Raw genomic sequence first — 20,891 nt, 5'->3', positions numbered from 1 at the left:
TAAATATCTTTAAAGTCTTCTCTTTGCTTACATATTCTTTGATCTGAAAATATTGTGAATATTTAAAATCTTGGAAATGTATTTCTTTTAAAATCTGAAATCTAATCAAATTAAATTTCAGAATAAATCATTGAATATGTCACTGTAGAGGGGTGGTCTCTCACTCTGGCCTGGAAAGGCCTAACACAGCCCTGGGAGAGTGTTGGGGCAGGGGGAAAGCTAGGCTGATTGGCAGAGCAGCTGCAGCTGGGGGCCACGCCCCAAACAGACCACAGCTGGCCCTTATAAAAGGGCTGTGGGCCAGGCACTGACAGAGACCCTCTGTAGCTTTTGAGAGGGAAGGACCTGGCCCCAAGGACCTAAGCAGGGTACCTAAGGTGGAGCAGGACTGGGGGCAGGCCAGAGGAGCTGGGGAGGTCTGGCCTGGAAACCCCCCAGCCTGCAGGCCTAGTATTAGGCCCAACAGGTACTGGGGTTGTAGGGGACAGCCCAAGGGTAGAGAGAGGCAGCAGGTCCAAACCCAACCTTGCCTGTAATGAGTGGCTTATACTGCAGTCTGCCCCGGGCGCGGGGGCTAGCTGGTGACTGGCAGTAGCCTACGACTGAGGTGAGGTAGGGATAGTGGGTGCGGGTTCCCTGGGGAGGGGAGAACCTGCAAGTGAGGGGTTACTACCAGGGGGCAGCACCTGGCGTAAAAGGGGCACTGGGTGTGGGAGGGACATGGGGGCCTGGCTTAAGCAGGACACGGGCCTGCAGAGGGCGCTCCGATGGCTGGTGAGCTAATTCCCAAGGATGACTAGCAGGAGGCGCCGCCGGGTGAGTCTGAACACTTACAGTCACATACCTGGTGTGGTGGTGTTTTTTCCCCTAGTCTTCAAAATTCCTTTTTACTAGCCTAGATTGAAAGCCTTACTTACATATATCAGTGCTAGAAGAGATGGAATCCCATATTTTTACAGTGACAGTAGTAGGACAATAAGACTTATGTAATTTTTATGTCCCAATAGTTTTCTCTATCTTTACAGCAAGAGAAGTCAGGTATTCAATGACTATCCAGAGATGCTTCTTATGGTGTGCCTAATCAATAAACACTGTTAATCATCATGCTTGGAAACTATTTGCAAATATTAGGAAGGGTGTTTCTTTTTTATAGTTGATATATAAATTATTTTAGGCTTACTGTGAAGGCCCTTTTTTTTCCCCAGACTTGTCAAATAATTCACTTGTTAGTATTGCACAAAAAGAGACACTTATTTAAACGTAGGGTTGCTTCTTCTTCCAATACCACTGTCCGACTGTGATACCAATGCTGCCCTTCTGACAACCAGCAGCAGATGTGGGGGTCGGGGGAGAGGCACTTGGAGCTTGGTTTCAGAGGGGAGGAGAAATCAGTGACCCATAGTCTGGGTATATTCTAAATGTTACTTGTTTTAGTTACAAATAAACACCAGTCCTGGAATGGAGAAACAAACAGCATGCAGGCAATCCCTTCTTCCAGGAATCCCAGCCCAGCTCCAGTGCCCTATTCCCAAAGAGCAGCTCTGCTTTAGTATTTGAGTAGAGTCAGTTTCTGTGACAGACAGCAAACTTTCCTGCTGCTCACACAGCACCATATCCAAAATCCCCTGCCTCAGAACAAAACCTTGCATAACAAAAACTAATGACTCTACACCATGTCTTCCCAAGATTGAATATTTGCTTGCACACTTAAGAAAAATAAACTGGAAGAGTATGTGTAGCAGTGCCATGTGGTGATACCAGTTATGACAGTATGAAGTGTCTGTTGGTAAGATTTCAAAAAGTGCCTCCAAGGCTTAGAAGACCTTTGTCTTGTTGAGTGTTAGCAAGACTTAGGCTCAATTGTGATAACTGGATCTACACATTTATTTCAATTGTAAACTCAATTACAAAAAGTATATGAAAGTGTATAAGATGTTCTAACAATGTATAATAACAAAAGAAGATGGAAAGTAGGTCAAGTCGCTTTTAATAATATAAAAAGGTAGACTACATTAGTCTCAACAAAAAGGCCACATTAATATAATTTAAGGACTATGTTGAAATTATGTTTGCTAAAACCAAATGATGTGCAACCAGAAATTAACGAATTAAAATTGGTGTGTCGGATATTAAGCCTAATTGGTGGACAAAGTAATGAAGGGATAGGCTATCTTACCCATTACTCCTTTTTTGGGGGTCTTTAAAGGAAAGACTTTGGGAAAGAGAGAGAAGAACAGACCGAGCTTTACTAAAGCAAGCTTTACCATCCTGGCTGCCACTCCTGCCATTTTTTGGAACCCTGAGCTTTTATTGTTTTCAGTCTGAGAGATGTTTTGATTTCACTGGGCCAGAGAGAGAGATTCAGATGACATCATTACTTCAACTGAACTCCAAGCATCACGTGAGATGAAGCAGGATCGGAGTTTAACAGCAGCAGCAACTCCTCTAGCTCGTTTTGACTAATATTTTCATTTTTCAAAAGTTCAATTATTTTGATACTATTTAAGAGTCTATTCTACAAGGCATTTTAAAATCTTTTTTAGCTAAAGGAAAAGGGAACAAGGGATATTGTTAAAATGAAAATCTTGCTAAATATTTTACGTTTTAAATGTTTTAACTTTTATAGTATTTTAATAAAAGGTTAGCGGAGATGTGCCAGAAATTTAAATTTTACTGCTTTGGGGGGCGGGGGGGAGTGCACTGGTAGGGGATGCAGAACTCCTCTGGCAGAATGGGGGGAGAGCAAACTCCTCCGCCTCCAGGGCCCCAGCAAGGGGCACAGAACTCCTCCTACTCCTGGGCTCCGGTGGGGAGAGCAGACCTCCTTCAGCCCCAGGGCTGCAACGGGGAGAGCACGCTCCCCAACACAGCTCAGAGGCTGGAGAAGTTTGCTTTCCCTGCCACAGCCTGGGGACAGAGCGGGGAGCTCTCTTGCTTTCCCTGCAGTAGCCCAGGAGCAGGACGAGTTCTGCGCCCCTTGCCGATTATTGCAGGGCTTGTGCTCCTGCTTGCCCCCACTTGCGCATGCCCCTGAAGGTTAAAAGGGATGTTTAATTATCTTTGCCATGATACTAAGCAGGCAGAAGATTTTGTAGATTAAACTCCAAGTATTTGGGTTATGTTAACACCTTTGGGCTTATATATTTCATTTAGATCAATACAAGAGCCCCTAAGTCACTTTTGAAAGCGGGACTTGTCTTTTTGAAAATTTTAGCCTATATGAATTTACTTTTTCTACATAATATCAATTGCCAGAATTTCAGTTTTAATATAATTTACTTTCAAATCAGAAGCTTTTCCAAATTCTTCAATATTTTTTATTGCTAATTCTGTCAGACTTTTGCAGGTCCAATAACATTATAACATCACCCACATACAAAGAGAGTTATGGTGTGAATCTTCTCTTTTAATTCTTTTAATTGTTGAAGGAAAATTGCGTATGTGTTAAGAACATTTTTGACAAACTAGTGAAAGGCAAATGGATTTCTGTTTTGTATTATATGTGACACATTTGAAAGATTTCCCAGTCTCATAGTCCTTCTTTGAGACAGTTTAAGGAGACACATTCTCTACAAGTGTTAGTCTATCAGTAGAGAGTGACAGTTTTTCCAAATGAAATTGATGCATTTAAGTAACTGTGAACATGAAGAACCTACACTACCTACAAGTTATGAAGGTGATAAGTCATGTCAAGGAAGAGTAGCCACTTTTGAAAAGAAAATATAAGCTGGACTAACACAATCCATCACTTCATATTATATCCTGTTATGTAGCGTGGTAAAACTCAGTGGGATCTCACTCACTCAGTATGGGTGTCACTCCCATTACTACTAAGATTTACCTGCACTCATTGATGGGGAATAGCAGACCATAGTGAATGCTTGTCCTGCGTTGCTGCTTTAGAGACGTTCTTGTTAAACCCTGGATTTGTGCTGGAAATGGCCCACCTTGATTATCATACACATTGTAAGGAGAGTGGTCACTTTAGATAAGCTATTACCAACAGGAGAGTGGGTTTGTGTGTGTTTGGGGGGGGGGGGGGGAAGAAAACCTGGATTTGTGCTGGAAATGGCCCAACTTGATTATCATACACATTGTAAAGAGAGTGATCACTTTAGATAAGCTATTACCAGCAGGAGAGTGGGGTGGGGGGGAGGTGTTTTTTCATGCTTTGTGTGTATAAAAAGATCTTCTACACTTTCCACAGTGTGCATCTGATGAAGTGAGCTGTAGCTCATGAAAGCTTATGCTCAAATAAATTGGTTAGTCTCTAAGGTGCCACAAGTACTCCTTTTCTTTTTGCTTTAGAGCAGGGGTTCTCAACCTTTCTGAGGCCCTCCCCAAACATGCTATAAAAAGTCCACGACCCAACTGTGCCACAATAACTGGTTTTCTGCATATAAAAACCAGGGCCAGTGTTAAGGGGTAGCAAGCAGGGCAAATGCCCAGGACCCCATGCCACAGGGGGCACCATGAAACTAAGTTGCTCAGGGCCCCAGACTTCAGCCCCATGCAGTGGGACTTCAGCTTTCTGCCCTGGACCCCAGCAAGTCTAACACTGGTCCTGCTTGGCGGATTCCCTGAAACCTGCTTGTGGCCCCTCAGGGGCTTCCAGACCCCTGGTTGAGAACCACTGCTTTAGAGCAATGCTGTAGCAAATTTATATAAATGAGTAGGGAAGGACTGTGTGGTAAAGCCCTGCTGAAAACTTCACATAGGCTGATCCAACTTCCGTGTCTAGAGCTGGAGGGAAAAGACTGGATGCACTGAATCCAAAGGCAATGTCTAATGTCTGTATATGTTATAGCTTCTGTGTATACTTTTGCATATGTTCTGGGGATTTTTGAGGCATTTGTTTTAATATCTGAATTAGGATTTTTAGATGTTTTTGGAAGGTCTAAAAGTAGGTTTGAAAACTTTTTTTTTTTCTTAAGAATTTCAGCTGTTTCAACTGAAATTGCTGATGCAGTAGGCTCCATCTCTGCAGTGTTGGATTAAGGAAACAATGGCCTGGAGTGATGGTGGTCTGGGCATTGATGACTTGTGCTTAGTCTTTTTACAACCACTGCTAGGTTTCACAGGATGGAGATGGTCTCTTCTCCCTCAGATAAAGGAGGGGGACTGTGAGGATCCTCAAGCTCATGGTCTGCTATTGTATCCACAGCAACACCCAAAGGCTCTTTTAGTGGCTGGATAATTGGGAGCTCTGAGGCCTTACTCTCCACTAAAGGTACCTCTCACAGGGACCGGAATGGAGGTGCTCCAGAGCCTCTGATTGGAACAGGTACACTATTTAAGCCAGAAAGAGACAAAGGAAGTTGTCTATGTAACAAAGTGGATCCTGGCTTGGTTATGCTACAGACCCTGCCATCTGCTACTTAACTCTCAGCCTCATCCCCGGTTCCTGACTTCAGCTTTGTCCTCTTGCAAGGTCTTGTCCTCAGCCTCATTTTGGTCTCTAAACCCTATTGCCCTGGTGTCTGACTACTCCAGGTCCAACCTTAGGCTACTCAGCTCTGACCTTCGTCTCCCGTTTCCTGTCTGACCCAAGCTCTGATTTCAGCTCCTGTTCCTGACCCCAGATCTGCCCATTATCCTGGGGTTCCTGAATACAGCATAGATCACCAGGCCAGACTGCCTATGTCCCAGTCACTGGTACCGGTCCTCCACAGACCCTGACAAGGATTGTGTGGAAGCACCACTACCCCCCACTTTATGTTATAAATGTCTGATGGGATCAACTGCCTCAGTGCATCACATGCACCATCATCCTACTGTTTGCTGTCTTTTGTGCTTAATTTAGTACAGTGTTTCAGATCACCCCTCATTGCATAGTAGAGTAGTATGCCACATTCAAAAACAGGAAGCTACAGAAGGCAGCCAGTGCCAGCTCCTGCTCCTACCCAAATCCCCATTATCCCTGCCTCAATCTTCTCCAGTGGGGAGCAGGGGGTCTCGGATAGCTCTGTGCCATAGGTTCTCGAGTCCTGGGACACGTGCAAGTCAGGGCCTGGATCCACAGATCAAAACATAGGCCACAGAGTTTGGAGGGGGCATGGCCCAACCACTTTTGCTGTGTACATGTGTGGCCACACATGCAGTGATCTTGTAACTAGCAGCTGCACACATTACAGCTGGGAGCATGCTGTGGCTGGCACCTGAGTCCCATACGGTGGGGCAGGCCCTCACCGGCCGGCTGTCAGAACTGCAGTGGCTACTCTTAGTGCTGGGGACTGTCTCAGAAGCAAGACGAACCCATCACCTGAGAGTGAGGCTCAACACTAGGGAGGGGGAAGATAAAGAGAGGGAGGGGGGAAGCTTGGCCTCCTGGGAGGGGATGATAGTGGGGGCTCGCTCCAGGGTTGAGGCTCTTGGGAGGGTGTATGTGTAGGATGTTATTGGCCAGAGGAGTCGGGCTGTTGGTGGGGAGGGGGCCATTGAGTGGAGAAGAGGAGAATCAGGTGTAGTTGGGCAAATCTGTGCCCCCCTCCGTCCCCCACAGACTTTAAATGGTGTTCCACAGCCCCTGAATCAAAGAACCTATGCTTTATCTGCTGCTATTTTGGAGGTATCTTGGAATCTCCTAAAGAAACTTCTCTGAGCCCTGTGGGCCAACTTGAACTAACACCTGTAATTAATGTCTGTGAATCTGTGTGTTAGCTAGAATGAAGAGTGTATGTTGTGGGAAGGGAGGCACGTATTTCCTTTTTCATTATTTCTCTCTGCCTGGAAGGAGGAAAAAAGAAATACCTGTAATGTTTTGGTGTCCTGTGTCATTAGTTGGTAGATGATATATTGCTACAGTAGTTTGCTTTGTTTTCTGTAGTGATATTGATAGTGGAAGTGATGCATTTGCTAAAGGCTTTCCATAAACAAGACTATGACAGATTATAGTAGAGCTGGAACAAATATTGGTCACCATGGAGCAAAGCAGTGCTTTATTTTCCATGTTCATATTCCCATACCATATATTTCAGTATTTTGAAATTTGCAGAAGCATTAATGTTCTTAGCTCCAGAGGGGAATTGTGAATTTCCTTTACTTTTTGAAAGACATGAAAATGAAAACTTTCTGGCTGTGTTACCTAGAGGGTCTAGCAAAGTACTGTTTGTCCTGAAATGCCTGGGTCCTAGTCTGAATTGTGGTGTATGATTCCAGGCAAGTCGATTGACCTTGTTTAGATCATCCTGGCTTTTGTTATGGCATTGATTGTATTAATTATAGTATTAATTGCTATTCTGTAATGAAAAGCGCATTTACCTAACAGGTCAGCTGCCTTTGTTTGTTATGAGTTCCTACTGTGACATAGGACCCCATGAATATCTGAGGCTACAGCGTCTAATCATTTGAATAAATGTGCTTTTATGCCATCGTGTTGCGACATATGATATTGAAAAAGGAGTTTCAGAGTAACAGCCGTGTTAGTCTGTATTCGCAAAAAGAAAAGGAGTACTTGTGGCACCTTAGAGACTAACCAATTTATTTGAGCATGAGCTTTCGTGAGCTACAGCTCACTTCATCAGATGCATACCGTGGAGTGTATCTTTTTCTTTGTTCAATATGCTATAATTAAGCAGGTGCCAATAATGTTCTTCTACTCGTGCTATTCTTTTTCTTATTTTTATTTAAAAGAGGAACGGTCCGAATCCTTATCCAAGACTCCACTTTGTGCTGCCAAGGCTTCGCAGCCAACAATTCTGATTATGAATGTCAATGTGTATGCCAGAAATATAGCAAATATAGTGGCGCTTTTTATAGCAACTAGTTTAGATAATTGCCTCTTGGCAAATGAAATTTTATGTGAGTACTTTTTCATCTGTGTGATACAGAAATATCATTAAGCCTGGACAGAACAGAAACATCACTCAAGATACAGAGCTATAATTCCAGTTAAGAAAGCACCCATTTCTGAGGTTTCATGGTGATCCGTTTGCAGTGTATGTGGTCTCTTGATTAGTGAACTAAGGTCTATAGCTGATAAAACTTTAGCAGTTCAGTGTAATGCAGCTTTGGAGCTGTAAACCCACCATTCTATTTTTCTTTGTTGGCTGACATAAAACTTGATTACTGTCTGTTGATGCGTATCCAAATTAATTTACTGAGTGCACTTTGCCAGATGTGCACTGACTCATATATAAACCAAGAATTATTATGTCAATGCTTTAGTTAGCTTTTCTTCTTTGATAGTGCTCCTTCTTGTTGGATGCCTGTAAGTATAAAGAGAAGGTGAAGTAGCAGCAGTGAAAAATTATTAAAATGCAGTTTCAGTATTAATAACTATTGTTAAGTTGCATGCTTTATTGGCAGATACATTATTGCATCTTCATGGTTGTTCAATGAATATCGAATAGTGTGCAATTAATGCAGATTGTAAATCATATAATTATATTAATTACAATGAATTTGCCTGAAAACTGGTGGCCTTAGTCATGACGCCTAAAAGTTCAGTGCTGCATTCAATAAAGTATAAAAGTAAAAATCTTTCTGAATGTGCTGCCTTGTCATGGAGAATGGGTTAAATCTCCAGCCTTGTGCAGAGCAGAGAAAGAAAATGGAGCAGTGAAGCAACCATATTTATATAGGAGTGGTTCTAAATTCTGAAGTGCTCAAATTACACAATAAAAAAAAATCATTATCTTTTGCCAGAATGTCCAGGTTCCAGAACATCTGTCTGTGCTACAGGTTACTTTTTTTTGTTTTTTGTTTAAATAAATTGGGACTTTTGTGGCTTTTATCAGCGTCCACTATATATTTTGTTAATTGCAATGCTATGTACTGGTAGAATACAATAAAATATTGTTAGATACCAAGTACCTCATTAATTTATCTATGTGGAACAATTTTTATGTTAAAGTTAAAACACTTGGGGCCTGATTCAAAGCCCTTTCAAGTCGATGGGACTCTTACCATTAACTTCAATAGACTTTAGATCAGACCTTTACATTAGATGGGGATCTAAATAATTTAACGGTCATTTCCCAGGCACTAGTGGTATTCTTTTGGTTACTCATGGGAGATAGCCAAACACCTTGTTTCAGCACAGGGTGACCAGACAGCAAATGTGATAAATCAGGACAGAGGGTGGGAGATAATAGGAGCCTGTATAAGAAAAAGACCCCAAAATTGGGACTCTCCCTATAAAATCGGGACATCTGGTCACCCTATTACAGTATATATGTGGGAGCTTTATTTAGTTAACAATGCATACTTTTTTATCTCCTCTACCATCCTCCCCCCCCCGCACAATTTTATATAACATGTGTAGGTATCTCAGTTTGGTTACCAGTATACTAGCATCCCTAAATTCCATAATTAGTGAATTCAGTTATTGGTAGTTTAATAAACCAGTGGCTTTTCAGCAATCAAAGGCTCACAATTGGAGTACACAGTGGGTGAAAGTCACTGCATTGAACAGCTCCAGCAAATGTAATATTGATTCATCCATATGTGTCTATATCACATAGTTAAATGGACTTATTTTTTTCTACTAAGAGGATACAGAACTTGATGTCTGGAACAAAAATAAATAGAGCTGATCTCTTCGCCATTATATCAAAAATAACTCTTCTTCTACTAATTGAAAATGTAGTTTTAAAAAGAATATATTTGGTAATAGTATATAGAATATTTCACTTTTTGGTCACCTGTTCAACTCCTTAACCCCCCCACCCCCCCAAAAGGTTACCGTATATTGTCTGTCAGGTGGCCTATGAGAAATGAGTTGATGGTTCTTTGAAAGGTTGCAGACTTACTCAGGAAGTGCATGTCCAGTACATCGAAGCCTGAGAACTTTTGTTTAGCAGTACCTGTCAGGGTGGACCACATGATCTCTGGCCCTCATAGCCCCTGGCATGGCTATTTTAAGTGTGGTGCCATACTGACTGCCTCAGTTTCTTGTCACCAGCCATGGTTTGAGTTGGAGCATTCTGTGTGGTATCTTACCTCACGCTTCACTGTCATAGTGCTTTGTTGTGAACTCGTGTGTACAGTTGGCTAGTTGTAGTAGTACCTGGAATGTTTAGTTAGTTATTTAGTAGTAATTTAGTTCAGCAGGAGTTAGCCTGTTGTGATGTCCTCACTAGGGTTTAAAAAAAATGGCTCGCCTCTCCCCACAATAGGTCCAGTCCCTCAGAGAACTTTGGAGCTGGTGGAGTCTGTTGTTCCATAGCCAGACTCCGATGTCCCTCTGAGGAGGAAGAGAGATCGTTCTCTTCCCTGTGGTCTTCCAAGGAAAAGGACTCTCAAAACAGACTGAGGCCACTCGAAAGCTTGGAGAGATTCTTCTTTCTCCTCCTGTAACAGAAGTGCAGCCCAGCACCAGAAGTCGTTCAGTATGCAGGATAGAGATGTGTCATTTAACTGCTCTCTGGTACCGAGACAGGAACAAGAGTCACTGTATCATCTATCTGGTACCCTCCAATGGGCATCTGTTGAATCCAGTCCAGATGAGAGCAGTGTCAGCACTTGACTGTTTCCGCTCCACTGGTGTATTAGGCGGTATCAGATTTGCTCTGATTCTCTGTTCCTAACTCTCCTTTAATTCAGGAGCTGCGGTGATTTATTTTGTGTTCTCAGCGCTGCCTGGACTGGTTGCAGCGTATTCACTACTGCCGACACCAGAATGCAGACCTGACTTTGGCTTCCTCAGTACTGACGGGCTTGTTGGAACAGATACTGTCTTTGGTACTGATTGCTATTTTTGATGCAGATCACAGCTGCAGCATCAATGCTCATCTTCACGCAGTTACTTTTTCCTTTTTTCCTTTCCACTATGGAGCACATGCCAGAATGGACTGTGTAGCTTTTACTTCCTTATATCATGATCTTTGCTGATAATTATCAATGGTGTGCTGGCATAGTTCTTGAAACAGGATCATATTCTGCTCTCTTTTATATCAGTGAATGGGATTGATCAAGTGTAACTGAACACATTTTGGTCTAGAAGTTCTTTAACCTGTGATCTTTCAGCTCCCGTTTTTAGTCTTCACAGCAATAGCATAAAATTATTTCCAGTTGAAATTGATATATTTTTAAATTTAAAGAAGGAAGGGAGGGATACTTCAGAGTTTAGAATCAAGATATATCTCAGGGCTGGTCTAACTTAGGTCGACTTCCAGCTGTAGTGTATACTACTTCAATTATGTAGATAACATAATGTAGGTTGACTTACAGCCGTGTCTACACCTCCCTGTGTCCATGGGAGATGCTCTCCCGCCGACTTACCATACTTTTCTCAGGGAGCTGGAGTACAGGAGTCGATGAGAGAGCGCTCTGCCATCGACTTAGGGGGTCTTCACCAGACCCGCTAAATCAATACCACTGCATCGATTGCAGCAGTACCGATCTAGCCATAACTATAGACCTAATAATGCTCATGGAAATGCACGAAAATAGTATATACTATTAGTCTTATCTGGAGGCCCTTTTTATTAATGGGAATGGTTTGCTGTTTACAAAACACTAAAGTCAGATTCTTTAAAGTTGCACACAGTGTAAAATGGCATAATTTGGTTTTAGCAGTGTACATAGAGATGGGCCATATGAGTGTTTTTTTTTCTTTCCTTAATGAAGAGCAGAGCCAATGAGTTTCATTTAATGAATGAATTAATTGATGCACCTGGTTTTTTGGTGTATTCTGGCACAGTGATCCCAATTTAAGATCAGAATAAATTGAATTGTATGAGTTAGTATATTGGGATTTTCACAACACAATACTTCCTTATGATACTGTAACAGTCATTATAATAATTCCACCAGACAGTTGCTACAAAATGATAAGTTAAATTGTGTGGTGGTAGGTTTCTGTGATAAAGCCATCTGAAAATTAGGTCATGTTGGGTTCAATTGACTCTCTTATCTCATTCCTGTGACCAGAGAATATGTGATTAGGATCATTAGTCAATTAAAACACCACTGTGCAGTGATTGTGTGAATTATACCTGACATAAGGCTCCCTGAAGCTCGCTTTTACTGTTTCGTAGAGTTTTCTACATTTCATTGAGCATTGTCAAAGCCTGCATTTTAATGTAATCATCCTCCCATTTCTGCCATTCAGAAAAGGTGCCAGATTTCACGTACAGATTTCTAGTTCTGAATTTTAGTTTCTGAGTGAATGATCAATGTTGGATGTGGATTTTTTCATTCTGTTTTTGATGGAGGGAATTCTCAAACATCAGAATAAGAGCTCTTACCTAGTTTGTCAGTCTAGGTGTCTTCAGGTCATTCTTATGAATCTGTTGCCATGGTAGTCATTACACAAAGTAAAACTATTTCCCCTTGTTTATTTCCCCTCCTACTGTTCTTGTAAACTGCTGGAAATGGTCCAGCTTGATCATCACTACAAAAGGTTCCCCCGCTCTCCTGCTGGTAATAGCTCACCTTTCCTGATCACTCTTGTTACAGTCTGTATGGTAACACGCATTGTTTCATGTTCTCTGTGTATATAAAATCTCCCCACTGTATTTTCCACTGTATGCATCCGATGAAGTGAGCTGTAGCTCACAAAAGCTTACGCTCAGATAAATTTGTTAGTCTCTAAGGTGCCACAAGTACTCCTTTTCTTTTTACGGATACAGACTAACACGGCTGCTACTCTGACACCGTTCACCTACCTTGTGTCTCGTATCCTGGGACCGGCACAGCTACGGCACCACTGCAAACATCTTTTTTTAATTTGTCTATTTTGCTAGTTAATCTTTAATGTTTATCCATATCCCGTTGTGTATTTTGACATTCTTGCAGGGTAGGTCTGGGTGAAAAGAATGCATTCTGTCGCCCAACAATTTGTGTGTGGTGTGTGTGTGTGTGGTTTTTGTTTTTTTTTTTTAAATCAGAGCACATTGCAAAAAGCTGACTACCCAGATAAAGTATTCCCTCTCCATTTAGGTTGCAGTCCACCCCAGCAGTTCAAATCCCTTTTCTAACAGTCAACTTTCTGAGGAAGGATGGTCTTGCAGTTAAGGCACAGGCCTGGACATCCAAGTAAACCTAGTTGAATCTTACAAAACAGTGTTCACAAACATTTGTTTGGATTCCACATGTCTGTTTGGTCCAGACTTCTTTTGTGCTTTTACCCTAGCTATGAATATTCACACAAACAGGTTTCTGTTCTCACTAATGTTTGGGAAATATTTGTACAAATGTGTCTATTCTCATGCAAACAAGCTATAGATTATTAACTGTGCATTAGTATCTGTGTTCCTGGTTTAAAAGTTTGTTTCTGCTCTCTGAGTGGATAATAATGCCACATGACATAGAGGACCAGTCATACACTATACATGATGAATAGTTGGAATTAACAGTGGATAATCAATCAATGTTCTGAAATTTGTTCACAAAAACAGTTTAAACGGTCCTGAATAGCAAATTAACTTGTAAGAAGAAAAGTCTGAATTACAACAAAAAAAGCTAAATTAATCAGATTATTTGCAGTGAGCAGTTTAACCAGCTGTAGTGTCACATACAAAATGGGAAATGACTGCGTAGGAAGAATTACTGCGGAAAATGGATCTGGGGGTCATAGTGGACCACAAGCTTAATATGAGTCAACAGTGTAACTCTGTTGCAAAAGAAGTGAACATAATTCTGGGATGTATTAGCAGGAGTGTCGTAAGCAAGACACAAGAAGTAATTCTTCCTCTCTACTCCATGCTGATAAGGCCTCAACTGGAGCATTGTGTCCATTCAGGAAGGATGTGGACAAATTGGAGAAAGTCCAGAGAAAATCAACAAAAATTATTAAAGGTCTAGAAAACATGACCTATGAGGGAAGACTGAAAAAATTGGGTTTGTTTAGTCTGGAAAAGAGGAGGGAACAAGGAGGAGGGAAAAGAATAATTGTTCTTAAACTCTAAGGAATGGACAAGAAGCAATGGGCTTAAATTGCAGCAAAGGAGGTGTAGGTTGGAAGTTAGGAAAAATTTCCTGTCAGGGTGGTTACGCACTGGAATAAATTGCCTAGGGAGGTTATGGAATCTCCATCATTGGAAATTTTTAAGAGCAAGTTAGACAAACACCTGTCAGGAATTGTCTAGATAATACTTAGTCCTGCCATGAGTGCAGAGGACTGGAATAGATGACCTCTTGAGGTCCCTTCCTGTCCTATGATTCTATCTTATGTCATCCTAAATAAATGAATGTCTTTGACCCTCTATTTCCACCTCTGTAAAATGGGAATAATGCATTTATTACTTACCTACCTTGGAGAGAGGCTGTGGGCTTAAATGATTCTTGTGGCTGAAGTGCTTGGAAAGGAAGGGCCCTGAAAGGTCAGCTGTTACATACTCATGATCTACTGGGACAGTTCATCAAGTCCTGACTTGCCTTGATTTTGCTGTGTTCAAGAATTGAGTGAATCAATGCAAGCTGCAAATGTTTCAGCTCAATATTCTGTGGCTTAGCTATCTGCTTTAAACATGTTGTGTGATCTATTTTTTTCTTTCTTTCAGAACTATGGTTTAGAGACAGAAAATCTGAGAACACTCTCTCACAAGCTGAATGCCTCAGCCAAAAATCTTCAGAACTTTATAACGGGTAGAAGGAGGAGTGGCCATTATGACGGCAGGGCCTCCAGACGACTGCCAAATGATTTTCTTACCTCTGTTGTTGACCTGATTGGTGCTGCCAAGAACTTGCTAGCCTGGCTGGACAGGTAATTTAGAGCTTTTTAATTCTTACTCCCTCCCCCCCCCCCCCCAAGTAATTCTTTTGCCCTGTTTGTTTCTTTTTCTCTTGTTCTTTTCTCTTTCTCTTGTTCTAATATTAGAACTGTAATTATAGGTTTTACTTTGTAAATGTTGTTATATACTTGAGTTCCAGGCTGACTAGGCCTGGGTCAGGAGCCAGCTGTGGGATTTTTGGAGTCTCTTTTGGGTCACCCCAGGTTGACGGTGACCTCTGTGAAATTAGCAGTTTCAGTCTTGTTCCTAGTGAATGTCACTAGTGAATGTTCCTCGTGAATGACAAAAATTGCCACCACAGATGGCAGGATCATTTCTATTTCAGAAGGGAGTATAAGGGATAAATTAACATTGAAACTGAGTTTCCTTATAACCAGAGCAAAGAGTGGTTCTGACCATTCAGGGCTGATGCAAATTAAGAGGAGTATAGGGAAATTTGACTTGCTGTTATCCTGCTGCATACTTGTTATTGGATAATTTCTAAAAGAAATTATACCACTTGCTTATCCCTAGAAACTCAGAGCTTACTAGTTGACTTTTTGTTAACAGTAGGGGGCAGGTTCATACATTAGTCACTCTTGTCACATTAATTACTGCTTGGTGAGAGAATGCTATGATTCCTCATTGATGAATTAGGAATCAGTTTACAAAGTAACTCTCTGCATGAACTGTGTTTTAAAATATTATGTATGAAATACTATATTTTATGCACACACTGCATTTCTCTCTAGAAGTGAATAGCTTAATTGAAATCTGAAACTATTGTGCATATAAATGAATGACATGACCATTCTTCACAAAGCTTGTTGTGACCCTGATGACCTTCTCTGACCTAATGCTAGCAATCAGGATCTCCTGGGATGTAATCTCATCAGTCCTTATAAGCCAAATGGGTCAGATCCGGACAGTACTTGGAGATTCCAAGGAAAACCCAGGTCCCGCAGGAGTTGAGTTAGTGGCTCAGTAAATGGCACTCATCCCTCTTAGTTAATACTGAACTAAGGCTATAGTTTGCTCTTAAGGAGCAGTGTGCTGCTTGATGGGCTATCTTTTGGATAAGCCATAAAACTGAGGACTTGACTGCTGTACTTATTATATCTGCTCAGTGCTGAGGCATATCAAACATCTAAGGTACTAGAAGCATGCCAGGTACATCCTGTAGTCACACACTGTTCTACATGGGGTTCCTCAGTTTCTGCACAGCCTGCACTGTACATAAATCCGGAGTGTTTCGCTCTGTATCTGATCCCCAAAGTGCCTAGTTCTTCATGGTTCGTGGTCTTTTTGTGGAGTTTCTTCCCCCTTCTCTTACCTGGCCAGGAGGAAGGGGATTTGCACTGGAAAGGTGGATGGTTGAAATCCTAGTCTCCTGTTTAGTAGATATATTACTCTACTTGTGCTCATTTAAGAGATCGTGTTGCACTTTCTCCAAAAATAGGGATGTTAACTCTGGTGTCCTGCCCAAAATCCAACTTCAAATAATTTATGTTCTAACTACCTATAGTTATTTCAAATGCATACATTATTCACTTCCCCTCCTAAAAGTTGTTGTTCAGTGTTGCTGGTGCAGAATGGCATGATTATTGTGAGGTGATTGGCATTTCCATGATAAATGAGTTTACCTCTACAACAAATATGTCTTCTAAAGGGCTCTGGGACCCAAAGAAAAGGAAGGGGTATTATAAGCAGCTTCATTTTATATACAATACAAAGAAATTAGCTGACCTGGTTCAGTCTAGTTTAATCAAGTAAAGTTACCAACCCTAACAGTCTGTTTTAAAAGCTGTTTGTCTTGCAAGCAAAAAGCCCAGCTTGAAGTCGCATATTGTCAAATATTTCAAATTGAAATAATCAGAGCAAATACTACAATGACCTGATATTACTGTGTTTTTAAATGGATGTCAAGAATGCCCAGGGCTTTGCATGGGCAGTTTTAGGTGTGACATTTCCTTTAGATGAAATTTTTAAAAAAATAAATACTGCTACTAATTTTCAGTTGCTGTGTGACTATAAGATCATTGTCATTTTTAGCATCATACCCTCTTTGGTGTAACATCCATTCCAGTAGGTGAAGACAGCAATTTCTGAATTTGTTACCATATGTAAAATACACAGGTTGATGATGACAGCACTGACCAATATGGCAGCTATAGTACAAGTTAACTCACAGAGAATAAAAATCTTAATTCTTTTTAATGTGATATAGTGACTGTCTAAATCTGACTGACTCTTGAAGTTTCTGTTGGAATTCATTGTTGTACCATTTCGAATTAACAACATCCCAGCTTCTCAAGTGCATAATTTAGTGTGGTGTTGACTGTAAATATACATTACAAGAGGTACAGCTCAGTAACACAGATTGAGGTCTCCTACAAATTTTTTGTCCCTCTCTGGCAGGTCTCCATTTGTCAGTGTGACAGAATACTCACTGCTGAAAAACAATATTGTTCAACTGTGCCTGGAATTAACAACCATTGTGCAACAGGTAAGAACAGGTTTATTGTGTGCCATACCTAAATCACTTCCACATTGCTGAAGAAATTATAAAATATTACAAAAATTGTTAGAAATGTGTCACCTCATCAGGAGAATTTGTGTGCGTTTTGGGGGAAGGTGCGGGTGGAGGGAGGAGGTATGTGTGTGCAACATCTCAGTTGCAACTACAGTAATTATTTACCAGTAATATTGGGAAAGAATTTTTGTATTTTAATTGTTTTCAAGGATATTGATGGGTTTTCTCTCCAAAAAGTAAATACAAATTATTGCGGTATCTCCAGTTGATCCTCAGTTCATCTTCACATTTTCCTCCCCCAACATATTCTATTCCCCTCTTTCCCTGATTTCCAGCATATGTTTCCTTGCTGTATGCTTTCTTGTTGCTTACCCAACTGATACATATTAGACTTGAAGTTTTTCATCATAAATCAGATGGCCACTAGACCCCTAATCATTTTGTTGTTGTTCTCTGAAGTCCCAGCAATTAGTCAATATATTTCTAATAAGGTGTCTAGAATGTAACACACACCATTGCATGTTCCCTGCTAAATGTTGTCAAAGATAAGCTAAAAGTGGATGCATAGACAAGAGCTAGACAAATACAGTAGAAGTATATATTTATAAAAGTCATTGTAAATGAAACCTGCCAATTCACTTCATTGATATTCATGACCCTTTCATTTGCAATTTGAAGTATTCCTGTGAGCAAGACAAAATTTCCAAGAATGTTCATAGACAGTGAAAGCATCATGATTACTAATGCAGCATCACCAGAGCAGGCAGAGAGCACAGATAGCAAAGGAGGATGCACATTTTGCCTTCTCCATACCTGATTGGAGAGGGCAAAGCAGCTGCAGAAAATGGTATATAGTTAGAAGATGAGTGTCATACTGGCATATGGACAGCAAGAGATTGTCACTTGGAGCCTAGCAGTTCAAAAATGTCTAATCTAAATTAAATAAAATCTGTAGAAAAGGTATATTTCTGATGTAAATGTAAAGATTTTAGAAAGGGCTCATGTACTCTTAACCTCTGAGATTTATTTAATAAAATGACTTTCTCTCCTTAAAATTCAAATTGATTAAATAAGCAAGAACAGATTTAAAGAGTTGCACTGCTAAAACCACACAAGGAAGTCATCTGACTGGGTGATACAACAGCTTTTCAGACACACTGATAAATTTTGTTGGTACCTGGTTGACATAACCTAGGATGTCATAGCTAGATACAGAAAAGTAAGTGTGTTTGTATACAAGAAAAGTTCTACAGTCATTCTGGAAGTGATTAATAAAATGTGGAGATCAACAGTCATTATTTAAACTTAGAAAATATGTGGATTGCAATGTTGTGCCTTGTTTCCATGGCAATCATATGCTTGTGATTAAATGCTGTTTCCCCTCTGAAAATAATTGGTATCCTCTTGATATACAAGTGCAGCAGGAACACTGAAGCTCTAGAGCAGTGGTCCCCAAACTTTTAATCGGGAGCAGGGACAGGGCTCTGGGAGGGGGGATGTGTATAGGGGTAAGGGGGCTGGGGCCACAGCTGGTAGTGGGGGCAGAAAAGACCCTCGGCTGGGAACTGAGGCCTGCAGCTGCAGCCAGGTGTGGAGCCCTGGGCATGGGGCCATCAGCCAGGACCTCGGGCACAAGGCTAGCAGCCGCGGCCAAGAGCAGATCCCTGGGCACAAGCCCAGCACCCGGGACTGGGGCAGGAGCAGAGCTGGGTGCTGCTCCCTCTCCACCCACTGTGGGCGTTGGTCTAGGCCCAGCTGCGCCACCCCAAATGTTCCTCCACACCTCCTAGGGGGGCGTGCCCCACAGATTGAAGACCTCTGCTCTAGAGTAAAGTCTGAGTGCATAAGTCTGATTTAGTGCTCATCTCACTCTTCCTTGGTCTCACTAATTCTCTATTAGCACCAAGGAGGAGGGAGATAGTGGAAAATAGCATTGCACAGATCCACAAAATAATCATAGCTGAATATCTTGCTATTGAGATCCCATCGTTGTGTTAATATGTGAAGATGATGCATCAGAAAAACACAATCTTATATAAATATCATAACACACTATTAGGACACAGTGTTGATAATATTTTATGGCTCTCCAGTGACTCAGTAACACTTTATCTTTACAAAGCAGACTGCCATAGCTCTAGAAAAATGAATCCACCAAATTAATCCAAATCTGTTGACCTGGAAGGCATACTGCAAAGCCTATCTATTTTCTTTAATGTTAGTGTGGGACAAGGGTATAACAGCTCATATTCTTAGGGAAGAAAGGGTATTTATGTATTTTTTTCAACGTTCTGGTTAGTTAATTTTCCTTTGGGCTTTGTAGGTCCTACTGGATCCAGTATAGTTTTATTGTTCTTGTACAGCAGTAAGATATCTTAAAGTTGCTTAGAGCCCACAATAGGTGCTTTTCATGTTTGTTTTAATTAAAATAAACAAAGTGCTGTTCGAAATAGTATGTTGTTAAAGCACACTAAGGAACTTTTAGTGTACACCAGGAGGGTCTACACAGAACAATTAACGTGCAGCACGTTAGCGTACTTTAGAAATCTCACTCCCATGGTGATCATTACCCCACCCTGTAGTAAAGCCCCTAGATAAGTTAAGTAGATTGAGCTACTTCAGTAACTGGTGTGTGTGTTCCATGTCATGAACCATTCATTTAGCTCATTGTGGAGTCCTCTCCAAGTTGCAACTTTTACCAAAAAAAAAAAAAAAGGGGGGGGGGGTGGATACCAAAACTGGACAAGTATTCTTGTTGTGGTCTCACTAATACAGTATACACAGGTAATATCACTTTTGTACACCTACTTAATATACCCCCATTCTAGACATGCAAAAATTGTGTTAACCCTCTTAGCCACAATATCAAAATGGGAGCTTCTGTTCAGTTAATTAACAGTGATCCCTAAGTACTTTTTAGAGTCACTGTTTTCCAGGATACAATCCTCTATACCGTAAAAAAATGCCCCACATTCTTTATTCTTAGATGAGTGACCTTGCCTGTGGCTGTATTAATGCATGCTACTTGATTGTTCCAAGCTTGCAAAGGGTCTAGAGCACGCTATCAGTTGCCTGTCCTTATTATTTATCACACAACCAGTCTTTATGTCATCTGCAAACTTTATCACCATAATTGTACATTTCTTCCAGATTATTGATTTAAAAAATTGATTAGCGTTTGGCTGAGCATCAATCCTTGTGTGCCCTATGAGGAACCTCCCCCCGCCCCCTACCCCCAACACACACACACTTGCTGAAGAATCCCCATTAACAATCACATTTTGAAATGAAAAACATTTTGTTCTAAGCATGTGTATTTGTAGATTCAGGACTAAATAGAGTTGTTCATCTTATTTGTAACTTGCCTTTTCTCTTTATTTATTTATTTATTTTAAATAAATTCAGTATTTTAATCAATTAGAATGGTGATGGCATGAGGTACTTTGGCAGGGGTATTCTGCATGATGCAAGAGCTGTTTGATACCTTGTTTGAATGTGGACATATAACACTACTACTATTTTGTAGTTCTCTTTACTTTACCATTTTATAGAACAGAACTAAATAATGGGTATTCTATGATATAAAAGCCCCAAGTTAAAACTCCACCTTTAAGCATGTCTCTAATCCGTTTTTTGACAAGAGATAAATGTGACACTTTAGCTATCATTTATTTCCTAAGTAAAATAAATAGACTGAAACC

The 20,891-nt window shown here is 40.9% G+C and overlaps 1 protein-coding gene across 1 annotated transcript in view; it reads left to right on the top strand.

Moving 5' to 3' along the window:
* The window catches only part of LOC125642683 (connector enhancer of kinase suppressor of ras 2), a 545,814-nt gene that overhangs the window by 176,194 nt on the left and 348,729 nt on the right, over nt 1–20,891 (top strand). Inside the window, exons 3-4 of the mRNA XM_075132431.1 lie at nt 14,448–14,650; nt 17,076–17,163. Of these exons, the coding sequence (XP_074988532.1) occupies nt 14,448–14,650; nt 17,076–17,163 (291 nt within the window). The remainder of the gene's footprint in view (nt 1–14,447; nt 14,651–17,075; nt 17,164–20,891) is intronic.

Source organism: Caretta caretta, chromosome 9 (assembly GCF_965140235.1).
Source record: "Caretta caretta isolate rCarCar2 chromosome 9, rCarCar1.hap1, whole genome shotgun sequence".
Lineage (NCBI taxonomy): Eukaryota > Metazoa > Chordata > Testudines > Cheloniidae > Caretta > Caretta caretta.
This window is presented reverse-complemented; position numbering and strand designations above follow the sequence as displayed.